Here is a 22,807-nt window from a genome sequence, read left to right on the forward strand (position 1 = left end):
GCTGTGGATGTACAGACAGTACCAATACAAAAATAAAAACATTTAAAATGCAAGCTCATGTACGATATTGACAAAAGACGAAAACATTTTTGCTATAATTATAGTTTTATTTTTTGAGAGTTAATTATTTAATTTAATTTCTTTTCTTTTTAATTTCTGTTTTTTTTTTTGCTGTTTGCTTGTTTATATGTTGAATAAATCAAATCAAAATCAAATCAAATAATTAGATATAATTATAATTGTATAAATATAAGATGCAATCTGTTATTTTATTTTCATTTTTTTAATTTCATTTTTTATTTTATTAGTTTTCGTTGACTATAATAAGCTTAGTATGCACCTTGGCTCAGTAAAGCTTGAGAAAAACTGCACATATAGAATTAAACCAAACTGTACTATTATTTAATACATCCACTCAACGTGTGGAGACAAAATACTGTACACCAAACAAACACACCAAGGGACACATAACACAATTATGACATCACATTGCACATTGCGACGGCGGAAGGTCTTTCAAGTTATATCCCAACTATACCTTGAAAGCTTCCCTTCGTCGGTATTCTAGCTTGGCCATCTCTTCTGCTACCCAAGCGGGGATATCGGGGATGGCAACATGGATGATGTACTTTAGGAGGATGGCAAAGTGCTGTAAAACCACCAGACACACCACAGAGGCACACGCTCAACACATCAAGGTCATATTTTGCGTCTTATTCCGCATACACTGTAAAACATGACTCCTGTGAGGTTTTGCGTGTGGGTTATAAGCACACAGCAACAAATAGCAAACCATGCATAATATTGAGCATTTTGTTATTTGGTAAAATGAAACATACATTCCTTGAATTTACTGCTTTTGAGGGAAAGGGAAATGCAGAATAGGAATTTTACTATGTGATGACAAAAGTACAGTTTCCATCCATCCATGTTGTCGGACGCTTATCCACATCTGGGGACTTCTTTTTCATCCCTTGCTGACCACCAGTGGGCGGAGCCCGCGACCCTACTGAGGATGACTTCAAATGGATAGACGCAACGTAAATATGACGTTTCATCTCAGCTGCCTCAAGAATTTGAGGTTTGCATTTACATCGCCATGAAAGAAGATTGGTTGAATATTGAAAGAAAATGTGGCAATTTTCTTCTCATACTTCAGCTACCCAGACCGGCTTGTTTTGGATTGGATGGAATAGGCTCCTTGGTCTGACACAGACGAATAATCAATGGAAGCGTTTTCAGCTGACAAGTTGATTCATAGAGGGTTTCGAGACAGAAGCCAAATGCATGTTTTGCCAGACAGACTACAATAACTCATTTGAGACATGAACTACTTAAGAATGAAGTCTGCTTCCCTGACCATTTAAAAAATAAGAACTCTTCAAGCACCATCTGCTTATAAAAACTAAATTCAGTAACGTGCATTCAAACACAAATAATTGTGGTCACTAAAAAAAACATATTTTTTTTTTACTTTTTTTAATTTTTAATTTTTTATTATTATTATTTTTTAAAGAAATAATAGTCGAGACTTCCTTGTTCGCCAAGCTGCTCACTCGACCAATCACAGGCAGCATGCAACGGCGTAGTCCAACCCAAGACACGCTTAGGACCGCCCCCTCATTTGAATAACATTTCGACTTGGCAGTACGGCCCAAAACTGCCAAAATTCAAAAGAAATAAATGACTAGATAAATGACTAAATAAATAAAGGACTAAATTAATAAATAAACAACTACATAAATCAATAAATAAATAAATAAATAAATAAATGACTAAAATTAAAAATAAAAACGGATAAAAAAAAATATAATTCAAAAATTAAATACAAATGTGTGTGTGTGTGTGTGTATATATATATATATATATATATATATATATATATATATATATATATATATATATATATATATATATATATATATATATACATATATATATATATATATATATTGCTCTTTTTATTACCATTTATATTTATTTTTTGGATCTAATTTTCAAATTATATTTTCTCCATCAATTTTTATTTTCACTTTTAGTCATTTATTTATTTTGAATTTTGGCAGTTTTGGTCCTCCATACATATCAGCCCATGCACTGAATCGCTTCCTTCACAATTTCAACCTTGACAGATAGCAGAATGTGGAGAAAAACGTTTTTTTTTTGGTGAAAATCATCTTTATTCACCATAATGTTATGAAGAGAAATTTTTATTTTTACATAGTTAATTTTTTCACATTAGAAAAGCTCTACATTATTGAAAAGAAATTTATTAGTAGCAGGTATCATTTTTAGTATATGCCGCGGGCCACCTAAAAATGGATGGTGGGCCACAAATGGCCGCTGGGCCGTAGTTTGGATGCAATCATTTAAGATACTGTAGAACGTATTTATACGTTTTTGGGAGCAACAGAGTAACATTCTAAATTTAATTTCTGATTAATTTAATGTAATCCTTTTAATGAAAAAAAAGAGAAGGTTTTCTTCTTAAGCGTCCTTGAAAGGCACTATAACAAATCAAGTTATGATATTTCTCATCATTACAGACTTACCTCCAGCAAAACAATGGAGACGACGGTCATCTCGGGACTCAACCAGGGGAAAAGACGCTGCAGCTGACCACACTGACCAATTAGGTAACAGTTAACAAGAATGGCTATCAAGCCCATGGCCTCCATTGCTGTCTAGGGGTACACAGACAAATACAAACTTTTCTCTCACAGGCTATCATAGACGGCAATATGACGAGTAAGCCGCCCTGAAGGCGTTTTTGGGCCGACGCACTGACCTGCCATTGGCCAATGTTCTCCACCCTTTGGCCAAATGGCCTCTGCAGGCCCGTACACAGCTTGAGGGCATCACTACGGATCTCGATGATATTGTTGATGAGCGCGCACATGGCCGCCAGAGGAAACGCCGAGGAGAAGAGCACCACGTAGCCAAACTGAATGAACATCTCCTGGTAGTCCTGAAGCGTATCCTGCATTGCGTAATGTTCAGGGTTTGCGTACTTTTTTTGCACAACGTGCTGCATGCTAAAATTCACAACACGTGTTTGATACATGAATGGACTAAGCAGCTTTCCTGTGACTTTCCTGGGCGACCCACCTCATACGTCTGCATACAGCTTTCAATCTCAGCCTGCGCGAGAGTGACGGTTTGGGGTTCTTCTGGTGGATCAATCCAGGACTTCTTGTCCTCCCTGGCCTCGTCCACTGTTTTTTTTCTCTGACGGAGACCGTTTGATTCTCTTGAAGAAGGTATGGGGGGATTCTCTTTGGAGTCCTGTCAATCAAAATCATTTGCATAAATTGCACACTTCCCTTTTGATCAGTATAACTCTGACCAATAAAGTTGATTCTGCTAAAACTCGGGTACTCTTGGAGGAAGCTATCATAAAAGTACTTAAAATAAGCTTATTTACTGAAAAACTCATATACTGTATTTGGCCAAAGATGCCAAATAATGGCGCTGAGCTAATAGGAAAGCAGTAATTGGTGTCAAGGAAGTATTGTTGACGTGTTACATCTCGACTGAGTCTTTGTCTGTTGGGTCGGCGTTAGAGCTGTCAAAATGAATCGATTAATAGACAAGTAATCGATTATCAAATTAATCGACAAATATTTTAATAATTGAGTAATTATTTGGAGCCATTGATTAACTTCAAATTGTACAATAGCTTTGATTTCAGCTTACACAGTAATTATTACAGACTGATTTTTGTCGTCTTCATGAAAGAAGGCCGATATATTTTGACATTTGCCTTTACTTTGGAAAACAATGTGTTTTTAAAGGTACTAATTGTATGTGAAAAATAATGAAAGTATCAAATTAATTAGACAAAATATTAACTTTTTATTGCTATAATGGGCTAAATAAGTGAAGTATCCCTTTTAATAGCAGCGTTTGACTATTTGGAAGCAAAGTGGAAATGAAATCCTGGCATACTGCAACTGCAAGCATACCTGAGCTGGCAATTCCAGGTCGCTATCTTCGTCGCAACTGTCAAAAATACTGGACGGATCCATTCCGTCCTCGACCAGAGTAGGACTGTCCTCCGGGATGTTTTCATCCGCCGTCTGCGCTTCCACCGCAACGTCCTGGTAGTCCACCTTCTCGGTGAAGCTGACTTTTCGTTGCTTCAGGGCGCTGTCGTTCATATCCCACTCTTCCTCCGACAGCCTGAATCCAGCTTTCAAATCCCCTCTCGTCTTCGGCTGAGGGTCCACGCCCGCGCTGTCGCTGGCTGGGAGCCCTTTGGGCCCCAGGAAGGAGTAAGCTGTCATTGAGGCTTGCGCCTTTCCCAGAGCCAGGCGGCCGTACTTGAGCATGATGGCTTGTAGAAGCTCCCACAACACCTTGGGGGTGAAGACACCCAGCTTGTTTTGTTCATAGAGATAAGGCTGGAGGACCTCTTTAATGTTCTGGAGAAACTGACGGAAAATCAGTAGCGTTGCGAGCATCTGTCAAGAAACGTGAAAGAGGGATGGAACGATATTCAAACGTCACGATACGATAAATATGATATTGTGAGGAGTTTGGTGGTATATCAAAAAGCTCACAAATATTCTAATATAGCTGCTCAGGATCTTGTTTTAAAAAAAAAAAAAAAAAAAAGTGCAGTTTTACTGCCAAAAACGTTTAATGACGTATGCTAAAATTCTAACAAATGCTGCCATAAACGTTAATTGACGTCAATTAATTTTTTTTTGTTTTTTTTAATCAATGGGCATCTAATCTAATATAAAAATCTTTATATATATATATATATATATATATATATATATATATATATATATATATATATATATATACACACACACACACACGCACATATATACATACATATATAAACACTGCATTTATATGTGCTTAATCTTAAAAATAAATAAATAAATAGAATTTTAAAAAAATCCTAGCATATAATGTGTAGATTACATTTTCTTTTTCCAATGAATAATTCATGTGTATGAGTTGGTTTTGATTCAGCATGATAGCATTCATGTCTCACCTCCTTGAGTCGCTCCATATCCTTGAGGTAGAATCCAATGTAGAAAAGACTTAGGTAAGAATTGATGAATTCAAACTGTCCAACAACAGAGAGCATCACAAAAGTCAGTTGCATGAATATTGTGATACAACTCAGAGGGAATGGAGTTTGACTTACGAAAACCATCTTGATTATGAGATTATTGTCGTAGGCACTCTGAAGTCTATAATTTTCTGGAAAAATAACCACAATCAAGCAAATCATGCGTCAATATTTTAATGTTAAAAAAAAAGGTGATTAACTTCTGTTGCTTACCCATGTCATTGAGCCAATAGGCAATCTTCTTATAAACCTCATCACATATGGTGACAGTGATCGCCAGGAGGATCTTGGGAATAAATCTCGTGATGCCAGGTAGCTCCTGAATCTCCATAACCACTTCCTGGAAGGTCAGTTAGTATGATCCATACTGCATTTCAAAGCTGCTATTCATTTATATTTGCACATTCAATCCCCGCGGCTCTTCGAATGAATGAATTAGTTGAATGTGTTGTTTAACCTGGGAGGGAACAAGTGATCCTTGCCCAGATCAACTCGACGCTACAAATGCACACACCTGCAGTTCCAGACAGAGGAGCATGATGAGGAAGACAAAACAGAGACAGAGGAGGCAGATGGGGAGGCTGACCAACCATCTGAACATCGCCCTCTTCCATGGAGGATAGTAGAACTCTTCACAGCCTGTTATGGGACTACAGCGTTTTACACCCTGCGAGTAAAACATTAAAAACAACAAAGAAATTCATTTTAATGATGAAACACCTTCAACTAATAAAAGGCGGATTACAAATGTTTAAAAAGGTGCTTAAAATGTAGTTAAATTCTGTTTTGTAGTTACTTTTTAATTGAACAAAGTACATCAATGCACAACTTGGGTCCATGGGTGTTACTTGTGATAGCTTTGGAATAAATTTATTTCATATTTTGAGTATTCAAGGAATTCCTCAATTAACTTATTTTTGATCATATACATCCTTAATTAAAAAAAAAAAGAAAAGACGTTTATTTGTATCACTTCAAATGTGCAACAAAGGTGAAAAATGAACCATAATGCATTTTCCATGTCATTTAAGTTGCATCTGAATTTTCGTATGAAAACATATTAACTCTTTGTGCGCCAAAAACGTTTAATAACGCTTAGTAAAATCACGATGTATGCCGCCATAAACATTAAATGACGTCAACTACACTTTTTTGTTGTTGTTGTTTTTTTTAAATCAGTGGGCAGTACAACGTCTTAAGTGCAGCGCTGCCTGGTCAACGGGTTGTGGAATCAAAAACTCCCACTAACAATGGCCAGCAGATGGCAGCATTGTATTTCTTTTGTATGGAATTACAATGAAACATGAAGGAATCTGATGAAATCGTGAGAATGCACATTTCCTGCCGTGTCAGTGTCATTGTTCATTTTAAGTTCCAGTGGATATTATACGTGGTATATGCACCTCAAATGTAAGTCTTTGTTGGTCATGTACTCTTTCGTACTGCACTGTAATCGGAATTCCTCACGAATATTAAGGGTGCTAATGATGCTAAACTACAGTAAACGATGAATTACTGTCATGGTGAACAAACATTTACAGTATGCTATGTGCTGTGCTAAAACGGTCTCATTCATTTGTAGGTAAACTAAATAAAATGAAACTAAATGTGTTTGTAAAACATGTAACTACGTTTAATGATGAAATAATTCTCAACCAGTTAAAAATACTCAATTTTGTAAAAAAAACAAACAAACAAAAAAACAAAACAAAAAAAACAGTAACCTGTATGTTCAATTTAATATCTATCTGTCAATTGTCTTTTATTTTAAAGAGTGAAATAAATTTGAATTGAATTGAACTGTAATGTATTTAACAAATACACTGTACTAGTTTTATGGCACTATAACATGTACAGTTTGAACATTTAATCCGTTGATTTAAAAAAAAAAAAAAAATTTAATGAGAGAAGGAGGCCGCACAACCCACACTGGGAATCATTTTGGACTTGTGATTCCTGATTCAGTCCAAAGAATCCAATCATTAACCCTGTTGATTCATGAATCCACCAGCTCTAATCTTTTAATGGCAGTCAATCATGCACACAGACTAATGGCTACACTGCATTACCTCAAATCATCACTTGAGCTAAAAGCATTTATCGAAAGATTCATAACACACTGTTGACAGGCACTTTCACAAATGAATAGAAAAACAAACAAACAAACAAAACATTGCGGTGCAGTCTCCTGGATTGAAGAGTGATTCTTACCCTGAATTGTGGTCTTGGCTCCTCCAAGGACTCTGCAGGGGTGTCAAGGGTGCCCCACCTGTAGGCCAGCTCGGCTTCTCGCCTCTTCCAGCGCTCCAAAAACAAGGTTGCCCACACAACATTGAAGAGTGCAAACACCACACAGCAAATATCCTGACTGGTCTAAACAAAACAGAGACAAATGCACGGGTACTCTCCTTAAATGTTTATAAAGCACTTTAAAAACAACAGCAGCTGAATACAAATATGTACAGTCAACATAAAACATAATAGATTGATAGTTGAAATAAAAACAACATGAAACCTGAGAGTCAAACATAAATAAGCACTAAAACAGTCGCAAGCAGCTAATGTTTGCGAACTTAGCGAATTTTGTGTTTTCTTCAGGGCTCGTAAAATGTTGCAAAGGAGTCCACAGAAAGAAATTTTGAACATGTTCAGACAATTTTTCACTGTTTGAAACCTTTTATGAACTCTGACGAGAACCCAAAATTTGCTATGTTCGCAAGCATTCGTCTCTCAAAGAGATACCAGCTTAACAGATCAATTTAAAAATGGGTTCATTTCCTGTCAGAAAGAGTTTCAATGCCCACCTCCGGCAGAGCTTCTCCCTTGTCTCGGGGGAGGTGGGGGACATTGAGTCCGAATGGACCATGTTCCGCGCCTCCATTGTTGAGGCGGCCGATCGGAGCTGTGGCCGTAAGGTGGTCGGTGCCTGTCGCGGCGGCAATCTTCGAACCCGCTGGTGGACACCAGCGGTAAGGGATGCCGTCAAGCTGAAGAAGGAGTCCTATCGGGCCTTTTTGGCCTGTCGGACTCCGGAGGCAGCTGACAGGTACCGGATGGCCAAGCGGAACGCGGCTTCGGCGGTTGCTGAGGCAAAAAATCGGACATGGGAGGAGTTCGGTGAGGCCATGGAAAACGACTTCCGGACGGCTTCGAGGAAATTCTGGTCCACCATCCGGCGTCTCAGGAGAGGAAAGCAGTGCACCATTAACACTGTGTATAGTGGCGATGGGGTGCTGCTGACCTCGACTCGGGACGTCGTGAAGCGGTGGGGGGAATACTTCGAAGACCTCCTCAATTCCACCAACACGTCTCCTTTTGAGGAAGCAGAGTCTGGGGACTCTGGGGTGGGCTCTCCTATCTCTGGGGTCGAAGTCACTGAGGTGGTTGGAAAGCTCCTCGGTGGCAGGGCCCCGGGGGTGGATGAGATCCGCCCGGAGTTCCTAAAGACTCTGGATGTTGTGGGGCTGTCGTGGTTGGCACGCCTCTACAACATCGCGTGGACATCGGGGACAGTGCCTCTGGATTGGCAGACCGGGGTGGTGGTCCCCCTTTTTAAGAAGGGGGACCGGAGGGTGTGTTCCAACTACAGAGGGATCACACTCCTCACCCTCCCTGGTAAGGTCTATTCAGGGGTGCTGGAGAGGAGGGTCCGTCGGGAGGTCGAATCTCGGATCCAGGAGGAGCAGTGTGGTTTTCGTCCTGGCCGTGGAACAGTGGACCAGCTCTACACCCTCCGCAGGATCCTCGAGGGTGCGTGGGAGTTCGCTCAACCAGTCCACATGTGTTTTGTGGATCTGGAGAAGGCGTTCGACCGTGTCCCTCGGGGAGTTCTGTGGGGGGTGCTTCGGGAGTACGGGGTGCCGGGCCCCTTGTTACGGGCTGTTCGGTCCCTGTACGACCGTTGCCAGAGTTTGGTCCGCATTGCCGGCAGTAAGTCGGATTCGTTTCCGGTGAGGGTTGGACTCCGCCAAGGTTGCCCTTTGTCACCGATTCTGTTCATAACTTTTATGGACAGAATTTCTAGGCGCAGCCGAGGGGTGGAGGGGTTCCGGTTTGGTGGCCTCAGCATTGCATCTCTGCTCTTTGCAGATGATGTGGTGCTGTTGGCTTCATCAGGCCGGGACCTTCAGCTCTCACTGGAGCGGTTCGCAGCCGAGTGTGAAGCGGCTGGGATGAGGATCAGCACCTCCAAATCCGAGACCATGGTCCTCAGTCGGAAAAGGGTGGAGTGTCGTCTTCAGGTCGGGGATGAGATCCTGCCCCAAGTGGAGGAGTTCAAGTATCTTGGGGTCTTGTTCACGAGTGAGGGTAGGATGGAGCGGGAGATCGACAGGCGGATCGGTGCAGCGTCTGCAGTGATGCGGACTCTGTATCGGTCCGTCGTGGTGAAGAAAGAGCTGAGCCAAAAGGCAAAGCTCTCGATTTACCGGTCGATCTACGTTCCAACCCTCACCTATGGTCACGAGCTGTGGGTCGTGACCGAAAGAACGAGATCCCGGATACAAGCGGCCGAAATGAGCTTCCTCCGCAGGGTGTCCGGGCTCTCCCTTAGAGATAGGGTGAGAAGCTCGGTCATCCGGGAGGGACTCAGAGTCGAGCCGCTGCTCCTCCGCGTTGAGAGGAGCCAGCTGAGGTGGCTCGGGCATCTGGTTCGGATGCCTCCTGGACGCCTCCCTGGGGAGGTGTTCCGGGCATGTCCCACCGGTGGGAGGCCCCGGGGACGACCCAGGACACGCTGGAGAGACTATGTCTCTCGGCTGGCCTGGGAACGCCTTGGGATCCCACCGGAGGAGCTGGTTGAAGTGGCTGGGGAGAGGGAAGTCTGGGTTTCCCTCCTGAAGCTGCTGCCCCCGCGACCCGACCCCGGATAAGCGGAAGAAGATGGATGGATGGATGGGTTCATTTCATGGAACTTTTTATGTATGTATTTATTTACAATTTCATTTAACTTTATAAGAGATGTTGCTTTTTGCTTTTGTTAAATTAAAATAAGTGAAAGTTTAAACTTTCAGTTATGTAAAAATTCTGAAAAACTTTACTATAGAAAAGTATTTACTTTTTGTTACAATTTTAAAACAAAGTTATTTGCTCTATGATTAAATTATAAGAAAAACTTTAATAAACATGATGAAAATTTGAAAAGTTTTTTTTAAACAAACATGCTTAATTTATTTTCTTTTTTTTAATGTTAATATTTTTTATTTTACTGCAAAAGAATATTGGCTCCAAATATCGGTTATCGGTAGTGGTAGGTGGATCGATCCAAATATTGATATTATCGATACCAAGTCAGTGTCGATATCAGATTGATACTGGCACTACAATATCGGGCTAGTAGTTTAGTTTCAGTTTAGCTTGTTTATGCACTAATGTTTGTAGTACTGTATATTGCATGAACACATACAGTATTATACTTGAAAAATATTTTTTTGGGCATGTTGTTTTATGTTTGTTGTTACACGTTCAAAAAAATATTTTGCTATGGTTGGAATGTGTCTGGGGGGGGGGACATTGATGAAGTATTTTCTATATAATCAATAAATTTTATCCTAATTTCGTCCTTTGTTAAAAAAGGAAACAACACACAAACACTTAAAGGTTGAAATTTGTGAATTAAATTGATACAGCTACCTTAATTTAAAAAAATAATTATATGCCATAATTTTCAAAAAGTATCGATATCAGCGGTGATGGGCCTGTATTTACTTGGTATCGGATCAATACCAAAATTTGCAGTATCGTACACCGCTAGTTATCAGCCTCCTTGCCTAATAATATCGGTATCGGCCCTGGGGGGGAGAAAAAAAAACATCGGTGTATCACTCGAATTTAGACTGTTGGGGGAAGCTGTAGAATCTGGAGAAAACCCACCACGCAATCACAGGGAGAACAAAAACTCCACACAGAAAGAGCCCAAACATGCATTCCGAACCAAGCCTTCTTTCTGAAAGGTCCCTGTGAAAACCACATGCTACATCACATGCTTTAAGATACCTGATCGGCTTCTGCAAGTATCCACAAGAGAAAGCCAATGACGGCAGGGTAAAGCATAGAGTTGGTGTAGAAACCAAGCCAGGCGAAATACATGCTGATCTTCACTCCAAAATAGTCGCAGATATCATCTGCAGCATGGAGGAAAGCATACTTACAGCGGCAAAGCAAATATACCTATTAAGAATGTATCAAAAAAATGGTCATTTACAGTTACTTACCCAGAGGCTGTCTTTCACAAACAGCCTGGACCCATGACGTCATCAGCTGATTTAGGATCCTCTGCTCGTGGAGAGGAAACATCTGATGGATCACGCCACGGGCCACCAGCTCTGGAACTAGACCAAAATGTTATACATGGTGCCAACATTTGAAAAAAAGTACAGTAGAATACAGTTTAAGGATGAAAAGTGAAATGGAAAAAGTGACACTCGTAAATAAGCTTACTGATGGGTTGTCCCTCCAGAAAGTGAATGTTGTGAAGCACTTCCCCCTGCTTGGCTCGCAGATTGTCGAGCCAGTACTTGATGATGCTCTGACGCTCCTAAAAACAAAAGTCAAGGATAACAAGGTTGAGGTTTTCTGTTTGTTTTTTGTTTTTTTAAAGAGGAACTCAGCCCAATTTTTTTGGCAATATTAAGTTCTATGCAGCCCCACTAGTCTAAATATGGTATTCTGCTTAATATTGCGTTAGTGGAATATGAGTTAAACAGCAAAATCCAGTTGTTTTTATTCATCTCAGAGGGCGGCCATTTTGCCACTCGCTGTCGACTGAAGATGACATCACAGTTGCTCAGGGCTCAGGCAACAACCAATCACAGCGCAGCTTCAGAAAACAGGTGAGCTGTGATTGGTCATTTCCTCAACCCTGAGCAACTCTGTCATCTCAGTCGACAGCAAGTGGCAAAATGGCCGCCTCATGAGCAACTGTGATGTCATCTTCAGTCGACAGCACATGGCAAAACCGCCCTCTGAGATAGATAAAAATGGCTGGATTTTGTTTCATAACTCATATTCCACAAATGTATTATTAATCATAATGTCATGTTTAGAATAGTGAGGTCACATATAACATATTATGGTCAAGAAATGTTTAAAAGAAAATTTCACAACACATTTTTAGTGTTTTCCTCACGTGACAGATATGGTAAATAACATACTTCACTTTTTAAAAAGATGGCATAATGACCTGAAAAGGAAAAAAATGACTGTGACGTTTCTCTATTTTTGTTCAATACTAGAATCAAACCCAAATCCAACCTGCGATGTAAAAAAGCAGAGCTCGCTCTCTATGTTCTCATAGATGTTGTCCTCTTCGCAAGAGAAGCGTCGCATCCCGCCGCCAAACTGCGGTTTGACGGCCTTGTGCATGCTCATCTGTTCCGCTCCCCGCAGTAAACTGAGGACAAAAGTGCAACAGGATTAAACCGGATGTGGGGAAAAAAAATAGCACTACACAGGAGCTAGACTGTTTCTGTTTTGGGGTTCATCGAGAGCATGCAGAAAAAAAAAAAAAAAAAAAAAAAAAAGTTCTCAAACTTTTTGGGTCAAAATTTTCAAACGACCCCCTTCATAATCCTACCATGAGTATCATATAAATTATTTTTCAAGATTTTTTATGTTTATTTATTCATTTAAAAAAATTATAATAATAATTTTACGATAACAAATGAAGCTTTTTTTCCATTTATAAAATGAGTTTGTGAAACCACATAACCTCAATTGTTTATTTGTATTTCCACTTTGATTTATTTTTATTTTTTTTTAACAGCTTACAGATCACGTTAATAGTGGATTTTGAAATGATTTATCTTGGTCACATTCTTTTCATATTTCAAAAATTTGGATTTTAATAGGGGTGTGTAGATTTTATATCCACTGTAGGTCTTCACTTTTTTTTTTTTAAATGTCCAACAATTTAAACGAATTGTCTTGCGTAACCCTGTCTTGCAAACAACATCTTAGAACATCAGAATAACTTTAAAAACAAGGCATTAACACCACTTAGTGATAAGTTAGTAAGACGTTTTCTATTAATACATCTTGTACTTCCACCCAACATAAAATGAGCAATACAAATGCAGTATTCTTGTCTTACTTCTCAAACGTGGTGGTGATGAAGAAGGCATAAGCTTGGGTATGTTTATGCTGCCGCACTTGAATACTGACTTGTGGGATTCCGACCCGGATCTGATTCAGGAGCCACAGCAGAGTGTGGTCGTCTATTGAATCTAGAGAGAGCAAATCATAAGAGAGAGCATTTATTGAATGTCATTGTTTCATATAAAATAAAGTGGAGTTTGTATCAGCCACAGTGAACCACGATTAGTAATATTTGGCATATTAGTTTTAAGAGGGACAAAACTTTCCTTGCTGCTGTTCTATTTGTGATTGTGATCATTCTTGCAGGTCTTTCTGCTGGGAGGACGTGTATGCTCCCTGTTATTAATACAATCAAAGTATAGCGTGACTTCATCCGTTGTGTGCATATTTGTTTGCATGTTAAATATACACAGGCTGTCTTTACATAGCTGACATTCATATTGTTGTTCTGGGCTTGGTTCCAAATATCCATTCACAATAGCGCAGGTGGTCAATCGAGGGTGTAGTCCATTTTGATTGAGTTGTTTTATTGTCAAGGCATCCATTTTCTACCGCTTTTCCTGTTCAAGATCACATGGAAGCTTGAGTAGTTCCCATCTGATACAAGCCCGACAATTACATGGGCTGATATAGAGACTACTTGAAACACTATTTACACATATGGAATCAAGTCTGCTATTAACTCATTTCCTCCCAAAAACGTATAAATACGTTCTATTTTAAATATTACCAGTGTCCCAAAGACGTGTTTATACATTTCTTATATATATAGCTATATTTTTTAATGCTAGAGTAGACAGAAGGCTTTGATGCAGCCTCTGAACTGAAGAGACCGGTTGAAACAATGGTAGTTATTACAAAAACGGCCAACAGGTGGCAGCAGAGTATAAGAGATCAACCAGGGCCATGTTGTAACAAGCTGTTTTCATCCAGTTATAAACAGATTTGCTGATGAAACTTAGCTATATTCTAATGATAATTGCTGCAAAACGGAAACAGATAGAAATATACTTTTTTTCCCTAATGAAATAAGAGACTCAAATCTTTCTTTTGGTAGGTTCCATGTTTTTATAGCAAGAGAACACAATATTCCGTGGGCCTTGCAAAATCAGTCAAAATCCAGTGAAACAGCCGGGAGCTACAGTGAAAATGGCCTGGAAGGAATGAGTTAAGGGAAACATCCATGATTTTGGACTGCATTAGGAAACTAAAGTATCCAGAAGGCGCACATGCAAGAATACGCAGATTTGAACGGAGAACCTGTGAGGATGAATTGCTTACTCCGATGCTCTTGAAATTCAGTCTGATGAAAATACATCTTGACATTGTTGCAGTTGCTTTTGAGCATGATTCAGCAGCTCCAGGTGGCATGCAATTTATAACTTGCTAGATGGATTTAGTATAACATTGAAAAGACTTCGAGAGGTCTGCGGATACCAGTTGCAGATCGAGTCAAGTTTTGTATCCCAGACACGTATACGCCTTTGAATTTTGGATGTCGAGTGTGAGCTAATGCCGAAAACCTTTTCAGGATGTGGTAGACAAGGTTGAATAAATCAAGCTACTTTGCAACATTACAATAGAAGGACATTTATTAACTGTCTGGCGGAGACTCTCTCCTGTTGCTTGGTTTTCAAGGGGAACGATTAGGGTTCGTTTTACGAACAAACCAGTTCCGAGGTGCCTGAATAACATGGCTGTGCTCACAAACGATTAACTAGGTTGTGTGATCACATTTGATGGGTGGGCAAGGACTCCAGAGACCCAACTTAATGAACTTATGGGATACAAATTTAATACACTAAAATTTATGGATCTGGGTAACTATAAAATCATCCAGGTTATATATAAAGTTAAAAATCAGCAGTTACCAAATAGCATCCAAAGATTTTTTTTTCCAACTGAGAGAAAGCAAACATCTCAGAGGAATTTTTATGTTTAAAAAAAAACAAAAAAACAAAAAACAGAACTAATATGAAGCATCACACGTCTCAATGAAATGAATTACACTATGGAACAGCTGCAGTGATGAACTGAAATCATGTAAAACAATAGGTAGGTTTAAATACATCTTTGAAACGGAAATGAAATATTAAACAAATACAGAACAGAAAAAGAATAGAAAATCAACATCATGAGTGGTTTTTTTTATCCAGCAATGTCACTTTCTTTAGTTTTGCTTACATTTTGTGTTTTGTTATTTGCCTGATTTTGCTTATTATTTATGATTTTGCTGTTACTGTATTTGCAATCTAAATTATTTCCTGTATACTGAAAAGGGTTTCAGGGCGAATTTAAGTGGTACATTTTGAGAAGGAATAATAAATGGGACTAGATAAGTCGTTTTACTGCTTCCTATACCCTTTTCAAGCAGAATTGTGTTTTGAAATTGAATACTGATATACTGTCATAGCTTAAAAATGATTTTATTTTGTTGTGTATGTACAATTGTTTACATAATATATATGTCTTTCTTTCCTTTTCAAACAAATGTTGTCCACAAATAATTAAAAACTCAATTTCCCCCCTTTAAGCAATTGGAACAGTTCTGTGCATATTACAGTGCCTACAGTTGCAGATAGTTTTGTGACCAGACCCAGTTAAATAATTATTTTTTTACGTTTAATTTTCACTGTTTACTTTCAGATCACGGATGGATGTAAAATAAATGTCTCAATAAAACAGACCACTGGTCTAGATGCTGTACAGTACCTGGGAATGTCATCAGGATGTCACAGTTTTCCGTGGGAACCATCTTCAGCCAGGACTTCCTGGACAATATGTAGTGTCTGGCCTGCAGGAGCCTCTTTCCAAACAATTTATCTATAGAAGGCATAATAGTAAGTTGTAAAGTTGCATTATTTACAAAGGTGCACATTAAAACATCCATTTCAAGTTAGCATGAAAAAAAAAATCTTTCATGTATTCATTATTCATTCACTATTCTATCAGAAGCACTGACACATATTTATAGCCAAAATTTCAATATTTCATTAGCCAATAGCAAAATTGTCCATGTCATGTTTAACTTACTGTCACAGTACCAATTAAAAAAACAAAAAAAAAAAAAAAACAAAAAAAAAAAAAAAAAAAACAAAACAAAAAAAAAAACAATGTCCTTGCGAAATATTGTGTGTCATGGTCATTTGAAAATGTTGAATCAGCCAACTGGAGTCTTGTTTAACTTGCTATGTTTGTTTAACCAATTAGATTTCAAATTTATTTCAATGGCTCTGAACAACCTTCACATTTTCCACCTTCTGATTGGTTGGTCAGAGCAAGCAAAGTTTGAGTAGCTAAACACGTCTGCCTGATCTGCCTCAGGGCTCCAGACTGCCACTAAATGGTGGCATTTTGCTCCTAAAATTTGAGACAATGGAAGTAAACAGTCTTGTCAATTTGTAATTACTAATCTTGAACATTTTTTGGTTGCTGACAAACTTCTGTGCCACTCTTCAGCCCATATATCAGTAGTGAAAATGTGTGAATATTAGGGGTGTTAAAAAAAATCGATTCGGCAATATGTCGCGATACTACAGCACGCAATTCTCGAATCGATTCAATAGGCAGCCGAATCGATTTTTTTTAACATCCGTTTTTGATGGAAAAATATTCAACAAAACGTCTAAATTTCACAGTTTAAGCATGGACGAATGTTATATTAATGGAACATTAAGCCTTAATATTTTATTTCAATGCTGTTCTAACATGAAAAATGTTACAACCTCTTTGTTAAATGCAGTGGCTCACAGTTCTAAGACTGAAGTTTCAGATCAATAAATAATAAATTTTCATACAAATCTTACAGTGTGCATGTACAAGTTTACTGAATGGTGTTTTCGAAATTTGAGTAAAAAAAAATCGCAACAATCGACTTGTAAATTCATATCGGGATTAATCGGTATCGAATCGAATCGTGACCTATGAATCGTGATACGGATCGAATCGTCAGGTACGAGGCAATTCACACCCCCTAGTGAATATCTCGTTTGGAAATTGTTTACAACGTGCTACCCAAAATGTTCTATATGTGCCCTGAAATGTTCAAATTAGGGCTTACTGTACTTGTAAAACTAATTTGGAGCCCGGTATATTTCAGCATCTTTTGTGAGTATGACTGACTGACTTTATTAGTTTTTAAAAATGGTTTTGTCATTGTTATTACGAGATAAAACGGGGTACTCTAGCTAGCTAACTTTCGGATTAGCACTTCATGTTTTCAATTAGAATACACAGCTTGCAATGTTTACTCACTCTTTTAGTGTTGTCTTGGTACAGTTTTATCATTTGCTGCGCCCCAATTTTGTTGTACTACTACAATGACAATCATTTCCATTTTTAATTTTCTGGCGGGTGCACCTGTGGACCACCACCCTCAGTGTACCTGCATGGGCCCGTTTGAAGCTGAACGTGCACCATGTAGCATCTCTACCACCATTTCATTAAACCACATCTAGTTCCACTGGGAGTCATTCGGTATCACTATCATCATCATAAATGCTAACCCAACCACCCCTTTCTCATTTTCGCCCCCTTAAGCATGACCCAGCTTCTCACTAATCTCCACTTGACTTAAACCACGCGTGGCTGATTTTAATGGTGACTGTTATGTACTTACCGAGCACGCCGTATGTTCCTGAAGACGGCCCAGGCTGGTGCTGGTCGTCGGTCCGACGCTGCGGCTCCCCCGCGGGCGTCCTTTCCATCCTCTCCGCTGCTGCGCCGTGCTGGTTGTCTGCAGCATCGCCGTCAGCCTCTCCGCCGCCCGTCGCATGCATGCTGCTTCAGCTTCACATGTATCCAGGTAGGGAGGGGTGGGGGGTGGGGGTGGGGGGTTGTGGTGGTGCTGGGGGGTGCACACACGGCTTGTACAACACACGGCTACTTTTTTTTAATGCACGGCTATCGCATGCGAAGTAGAAATCCTTGTGATACGGACGAGGGGGAGGAGGGTGAACATGATCATGGAAATGACACGTTAAGGTGCCCCGATCGTGACTGGCTGGTGACGACAGACAGAGGAGGGGTTAACACCGCCTTTACCCTCCTGGGAGCAAATGATGAAAATCAAGAATGCTCAGTACTAAAACAGAAGCCTTCCAACAAATTAATATTCCTCTGAAAACACACAGACGACGCGTTTAATAAATGATAGAGCGGCGTTAATACATGTGACAGATACATTGTAATGGCTGCCACCTAGTGGAAGAACATATTTAGTTCAGCCTGTCACTATAAGTCACAGACAGAAATGGATGAACATAATATACATTTGAAGTCAAATCATTTTAGACTAAGTGAAAGCATGTTGAACGTGGCGCAGTGGTTGGAATGAAATGGTTGAAAACGTGTAGTGTGCATTTAAATTGTCCACATTTCATGTTGGTTAAAATGAAATTTCATTTCTTGATACAGTTAAAACAAACAAACAAACAAAACCTATATTGATTAAAAGTAAAAATGAAATGATTGGAATTTCAATTAAATCACTCATGTCCTTTTCAAAACGTTATCCGTCATTTGATATGACCTGTGACAGCTCAGGTTGTTTGAAAGCGCTATATAAATAAACTTGAGTTGAGTAACTTGCAGAGCTCAATGGGAGGAGGGGAGGGGAGGGGGGTCAAGTGGGGAATTAAACAACTGAAATCATGTGGTTTCCCAAGTGTGCACACTCAGCTTTGTTCAGAATTAACTAGGAGTCAGCACTTTTGATATATATTTAAAAAAAATAAAAGGATTATATTAATTATGCAGTCAATTATAGCGCACCATCAGTTTCATCTAACTAAGCACTTTATTTCGTCATTGCCTTTTTCGTCAAAAATTGTGGTTTTCATTATTGTAGTATAGATTGCACTATGGTTTACCTTTCTCTGTTACTTTTCTCTATTCTGTACCAAATTTGAACTGCTGAAGTATGTGGAAGTGGGAATGTAAATGAGTCAAAACGGACACTAGGGGGCGCCGCAGAATAAGCCTAAAGTCAAACATGGAGAGCAAAGCAACTGCACTTATTTTCAGCTCCGTTCATTCGATCTACAAGTCTTTATCCTTTTACTTTTATGTGTAAAACAACCACTCACACCTACTGTATGGTCAATTTATTATATTCAATGAATACAGCTCCACACAGGAAAGCCCGAGCCACCTCATCATGCTACAACGGAGCTAAATTGATTGAATAAGAGAGTTGAAATGGTCCAAACAATTTATTAGCAACCAGGAAATGGTCTTGCCCATTTAGTTACTCTTTTCACATGACCTAATTGCTATACGGGCTGGCAACATACAGTTCTGGACAACCCCGTGCAGTGACTGGCCTAATTCAAAGTATCAGAAATCAAATCCCAAGCTGTGGCTTTAACTCAATTTCGTGTCATTAACAAGCGGATGCTCTGTAATCTTTTGCAGATCCCCTGCCTGTGGCGAAAGCATCCCAGAAAGTGAAGGATAATCAATGACACAGAGAGTGAGGCATGGTTTTAAAGGACTATACGAGCATCTTTGACAGCCACAATAAATCAGTGACTTTCACGATTCGTAAGCTGGCCCGGTCCCTGTCGGTCCACTGTATATTTATTCTTCCACATGCCTATGATCAGTTGAATTAACTCCTCAATACAAAGTTTATTCACTCCTTCTCTTTAAACCTCATAATATACTGGTCACATTACCAAAGTTCACAAATTCTTTATAACTTTGAAAGGGTCAACTTTAGATTCATAAAACTAACTTTGTTTTTGTCTTATGAGGAAAAAGTAGTCTTTAACAAAGAAAAAATTATGAACTACTAAGCCGTATTTTTTCTTATTGACCAAATGCATATCAAATTCTCTAAAGGAACTCTCATTAATTATTAAAAACACTTTTGGTTGGTGATCGAACAGTTTCAACAAAGATAATAAACTCTGTATGTGTTTTTCTTTGACATAAGACTCAAAACAGTCACACAAAAACAAAACAGATTATACTAAATTTCTTCAGAAAATTGTATAATATTACAATTTAATTCTCGTCAATTACAACTTTTGTCTTATTAGGATTACTTCTTACCTAATTTCCAACCGTACTCTCATACCGTAGTATCATTCTACAGTGTTGCCTTGAACCGTTTTTTGGCTTTTTTTTTTTTTTTGCTTTGATTTGAGAGCAAAAAAATACCAGCGCTGTATGGTGGCAGTCAACGTACTATAAAACAAGCAGTCGTTTTTTTAGATACACTTAGAACACTTCAAGAAAAAAAAAAAGACTTTGTCACTCCTAGTTAAAGTTTGCTGTCAGACTAAATTAAATTACACATTGCATATTTAAATCGACCATAGTTTCACCTTAATAAAGTCTGTTTAGCTTAATGCTAACAATGTGAAATGCCATAGATGGGATAACATGACAGCTATTTGAACGCACACAGTGAAGCAACACGTAGAGATAATATAATACTCACAGTCCTTTATTCTTTATCCTCTGCAAGGAACAACTAATATTACTGTTGCTTACTGACAGCTGTTGCCGTCTCCATTTATATTCATGCGTCTGAATGTACGCATGTATTATACTGCCCCCGAGTGGCCAGGATGCACACACCAGAAGAAGCAACACAATTTCCATTCAAATGAAACAGAAATTGCGTCAAAAATGGTTTATTTATTTATTCATTTATGCCATTAGTGTATGTTATCGGAGACAACATTATAGAGTGGGTTAGGGTTATAAACATTACAATTTCTGGGGGGGGCTGTAACAGTTTAAAAGCATTTTCATTCATTTCAGCGGGTAAAGATGATTTGAGATACGAGTGTTTTGAGTGACTACTAACATGGTCACAGAAGGAATACAGCTATTACCTGAAGGCACCTTAGTATATATTTTTTTTCTATTTCAAGAAAAACAAAACAAACTTGCAGGACTGCGGTATTCTCTTTAAAAACGGAAGCTACTGATGGATGTTATGTAAAGTATCCCAAAGCAGCAAACACTTGAGTCTTTTCCTCACCATAATTCTCCCGTGGAAAGAGTCAAAAGTGAAGGTCACCGCGAGTGACATAAGAGGAAGCCCTCCGCTCGGAGTATATGCAGTAGTTCCCCTCCCAGCTCAATGGTTTTACCAGGCTGGGCCATGGGACCAAGAGACAGTGCAAGCAAATAGGAAACGCAATTAGAAGTCACAGCAAAGGAGGACATTAGCAACCACAGACAAAAGAGGTCAAATTCGTACAACCCCAGGTAAGGAAGGACATTGTAATCATAAGCAACCATTCCCTTTCCTGCACCGGGTGGGCCTGGAAGGTGGTCGACCAGGCTGCGACACGCTAGACCCCTTCAATGTTAGTCATCAGGCCATGTGTCACTGCTGAGGGGCGACATCCCGTTTGCACTGCGAGAGAACAGTTGGACTTTTTTTTTTTTTTTTTTTGGGGGGGGATTTTCCGCCCCTTAGACCTGTGCACATCACCAAACTGAAAGGTCACAAAAAGTGTTTACAGTACTGAAAAAATGTTTTTTTTCTCAAGAAGAGATATGTGTTGAATAATCTTTTATTGGAAAGATGCACACCCCTAATATAAATGCATACACACTCAATGTATGTTACGTACAAATGATCTCTTAAGGAAATGTCACAATTATAGTACCATACCCTCTTGAATGGAACCGTACCACATCGAATGGAATCGTAATCCCAGTGAATCGAATCGTTCCCCTTAATGGGCAGACTTGGACGCGAGACCAGAGAGATGAACCTTCACAGGTTAGCTTAGCACTAGCTAGCTGGTACGACAGAACACAGATGGATTTAAACTTTACCAGAAGTAAAAAAAAAAACACCCTGGGTTCTTGCCGTACAGCAACGGATCATGGAGGTTAAAGTACGTTATTTTAAACTAAAAAAGGAAAACTCTTCCGTAGGTTAGCAGCTTCGTTCATGTGTTGGCCTCATACAGTCTTGATACACGTAGATATGTTTACAAAAAAGTGAATTTGAGCCTTGGTAAAGCGATTTGGACAAAATATTGTGTACATTAAGTATACATTAACCCTACATTTACCATTATGATCATTTATGTTTTGTTTTGTTTTACTTTGACGTGTTTTTGGTAAAATTAGTAACTCTTTAGTTGATTCAGGACTTATCTGTTAAACGAATATGCTAACACATATTGTGACTGCAAGTCCAAACTTTTTATTGTAACAGTCTGTTTTTCCTTACTAAAGACTGGAACGAATTAACTCATTTGCTCCCAATAACTTATAAATACGTTTTTAAGTGTCACAAAGACGTATTTATACTTTTTCTTAATGCTAGAACATACAGAAGGTTTTGATGCAGCCTCTCAGCTGCAAAGAATGATTGCAGAAATGGTAGTTATTACACGAACGGCCAGCAGGTGGCAGCAAAGCAAAGGAGATCAACCAGGGCCATGTTGAAAACAAGCTCAATTACTCACAATTCTAAATAGATTTGTGAACATTGATTAAACTTAGCTATATTCTAATGCTAATTGCTGCAAAACGGAAACATATAGTAATATAATTTTCCTGATGAAAGAAGAGATTTTAATCTTTCTTTTGATAGGTTCCATGTTTTTATAGCAAAATCAGTCAAAACCCAGTAAAACAGCC

At 39.0% G+C, this 22,807-nt stretch overlaps 1 protein-coding gene across 2 annotated transcripts in view; it reads right to left on the reverse strand.

Annotated features, from left to right (window-relative positions):
* The window catches only part of LOC144016422 (anoctamin-8-like), a 22,111-nt gene extending 3,719 nt beyond the window's left edge, over positions 1-18,392 (reverse strand). The window contains exons 1-17 of one of the 2 annotated variants that reach the window (XM_077517567.1): positions 17,805-18,390; positions 15,899-16,009; positions 13,182-13,314; positions 12,344-12,482; positions 11,531-11,627; positions 11,305-11,421; positions 11,087-11,214; positions 7,304-7,465; positions 5,607-5,759; positions 5,306-5,432; positions 5,168-5,223; positions 5,012-5,086; positions 3,966-4,463; positions 3,109-3,285; positions 2,789-2,980; positions 2,553-2,684; positions 539-649 (exon numbers count right to left, since the gene is read on the reverse strand). In XM_077517567.1, the coding sequence (XP_077373693.1) occupies positions 539-649; positions 2,553-2,684; positions 2,789-2,980; positions 3,109-3,285; positions 3,966-4,463; positions 5,012-5,086; positions 5,168-5,223; positions 5,306-5,432; positions 5,607-5,759; positions 7,304-7,465; positions 11,087-11,214; positions 11,305-11,421; positions 11,531-11,627; positions 12,344-12,482; positions 13,182-13,314; positions 15,899-16,009; positions 17,805-17,964 (2,568 nt within the window). In that variant the 5' untranslated portion in view covers positions 17,965-18,390. Of the gene's footprint in view, positions 1-538; positions 650-2,552; positions 2,685-2,788; positions 2,981-3,108; positions 3,286-3,965; positions 4,464-5,011; positions 5,087-5,167; positions 5,224-5,305; positions 5,433-5,606; positions 5,760-7,303; positions 7,466-11,086; positions 11,215-11,304; positions 11,422-11,530; positions 11,628-12,343; positions 12,483-13,181; positions 13,315-15,898; positions 16,010-17,804 lie in introns of both variants that reach the window. The other variant, XM_077517576.1, reaches the window with a different exon arrangement.
* Positions 18,393-22,807: the final 4,415 nt, after the last annotated feature.

This window comes from Festucalex cinctus, chromosome 1, assembly GCF_051991245.1.
Source record: "Festucalex cinctus isolate MCC-2025b chromosome 1, RoL_Fcin_1.0, whole genome shotgun sequence".
Taxonomy (NCBI): domain Eukaryota; kingdom Metazoa; phylum Chordata; class Actinopteri; order Syngnathiformes; family Syngnathidae; genus Festucalex; species Festucalex cinctus.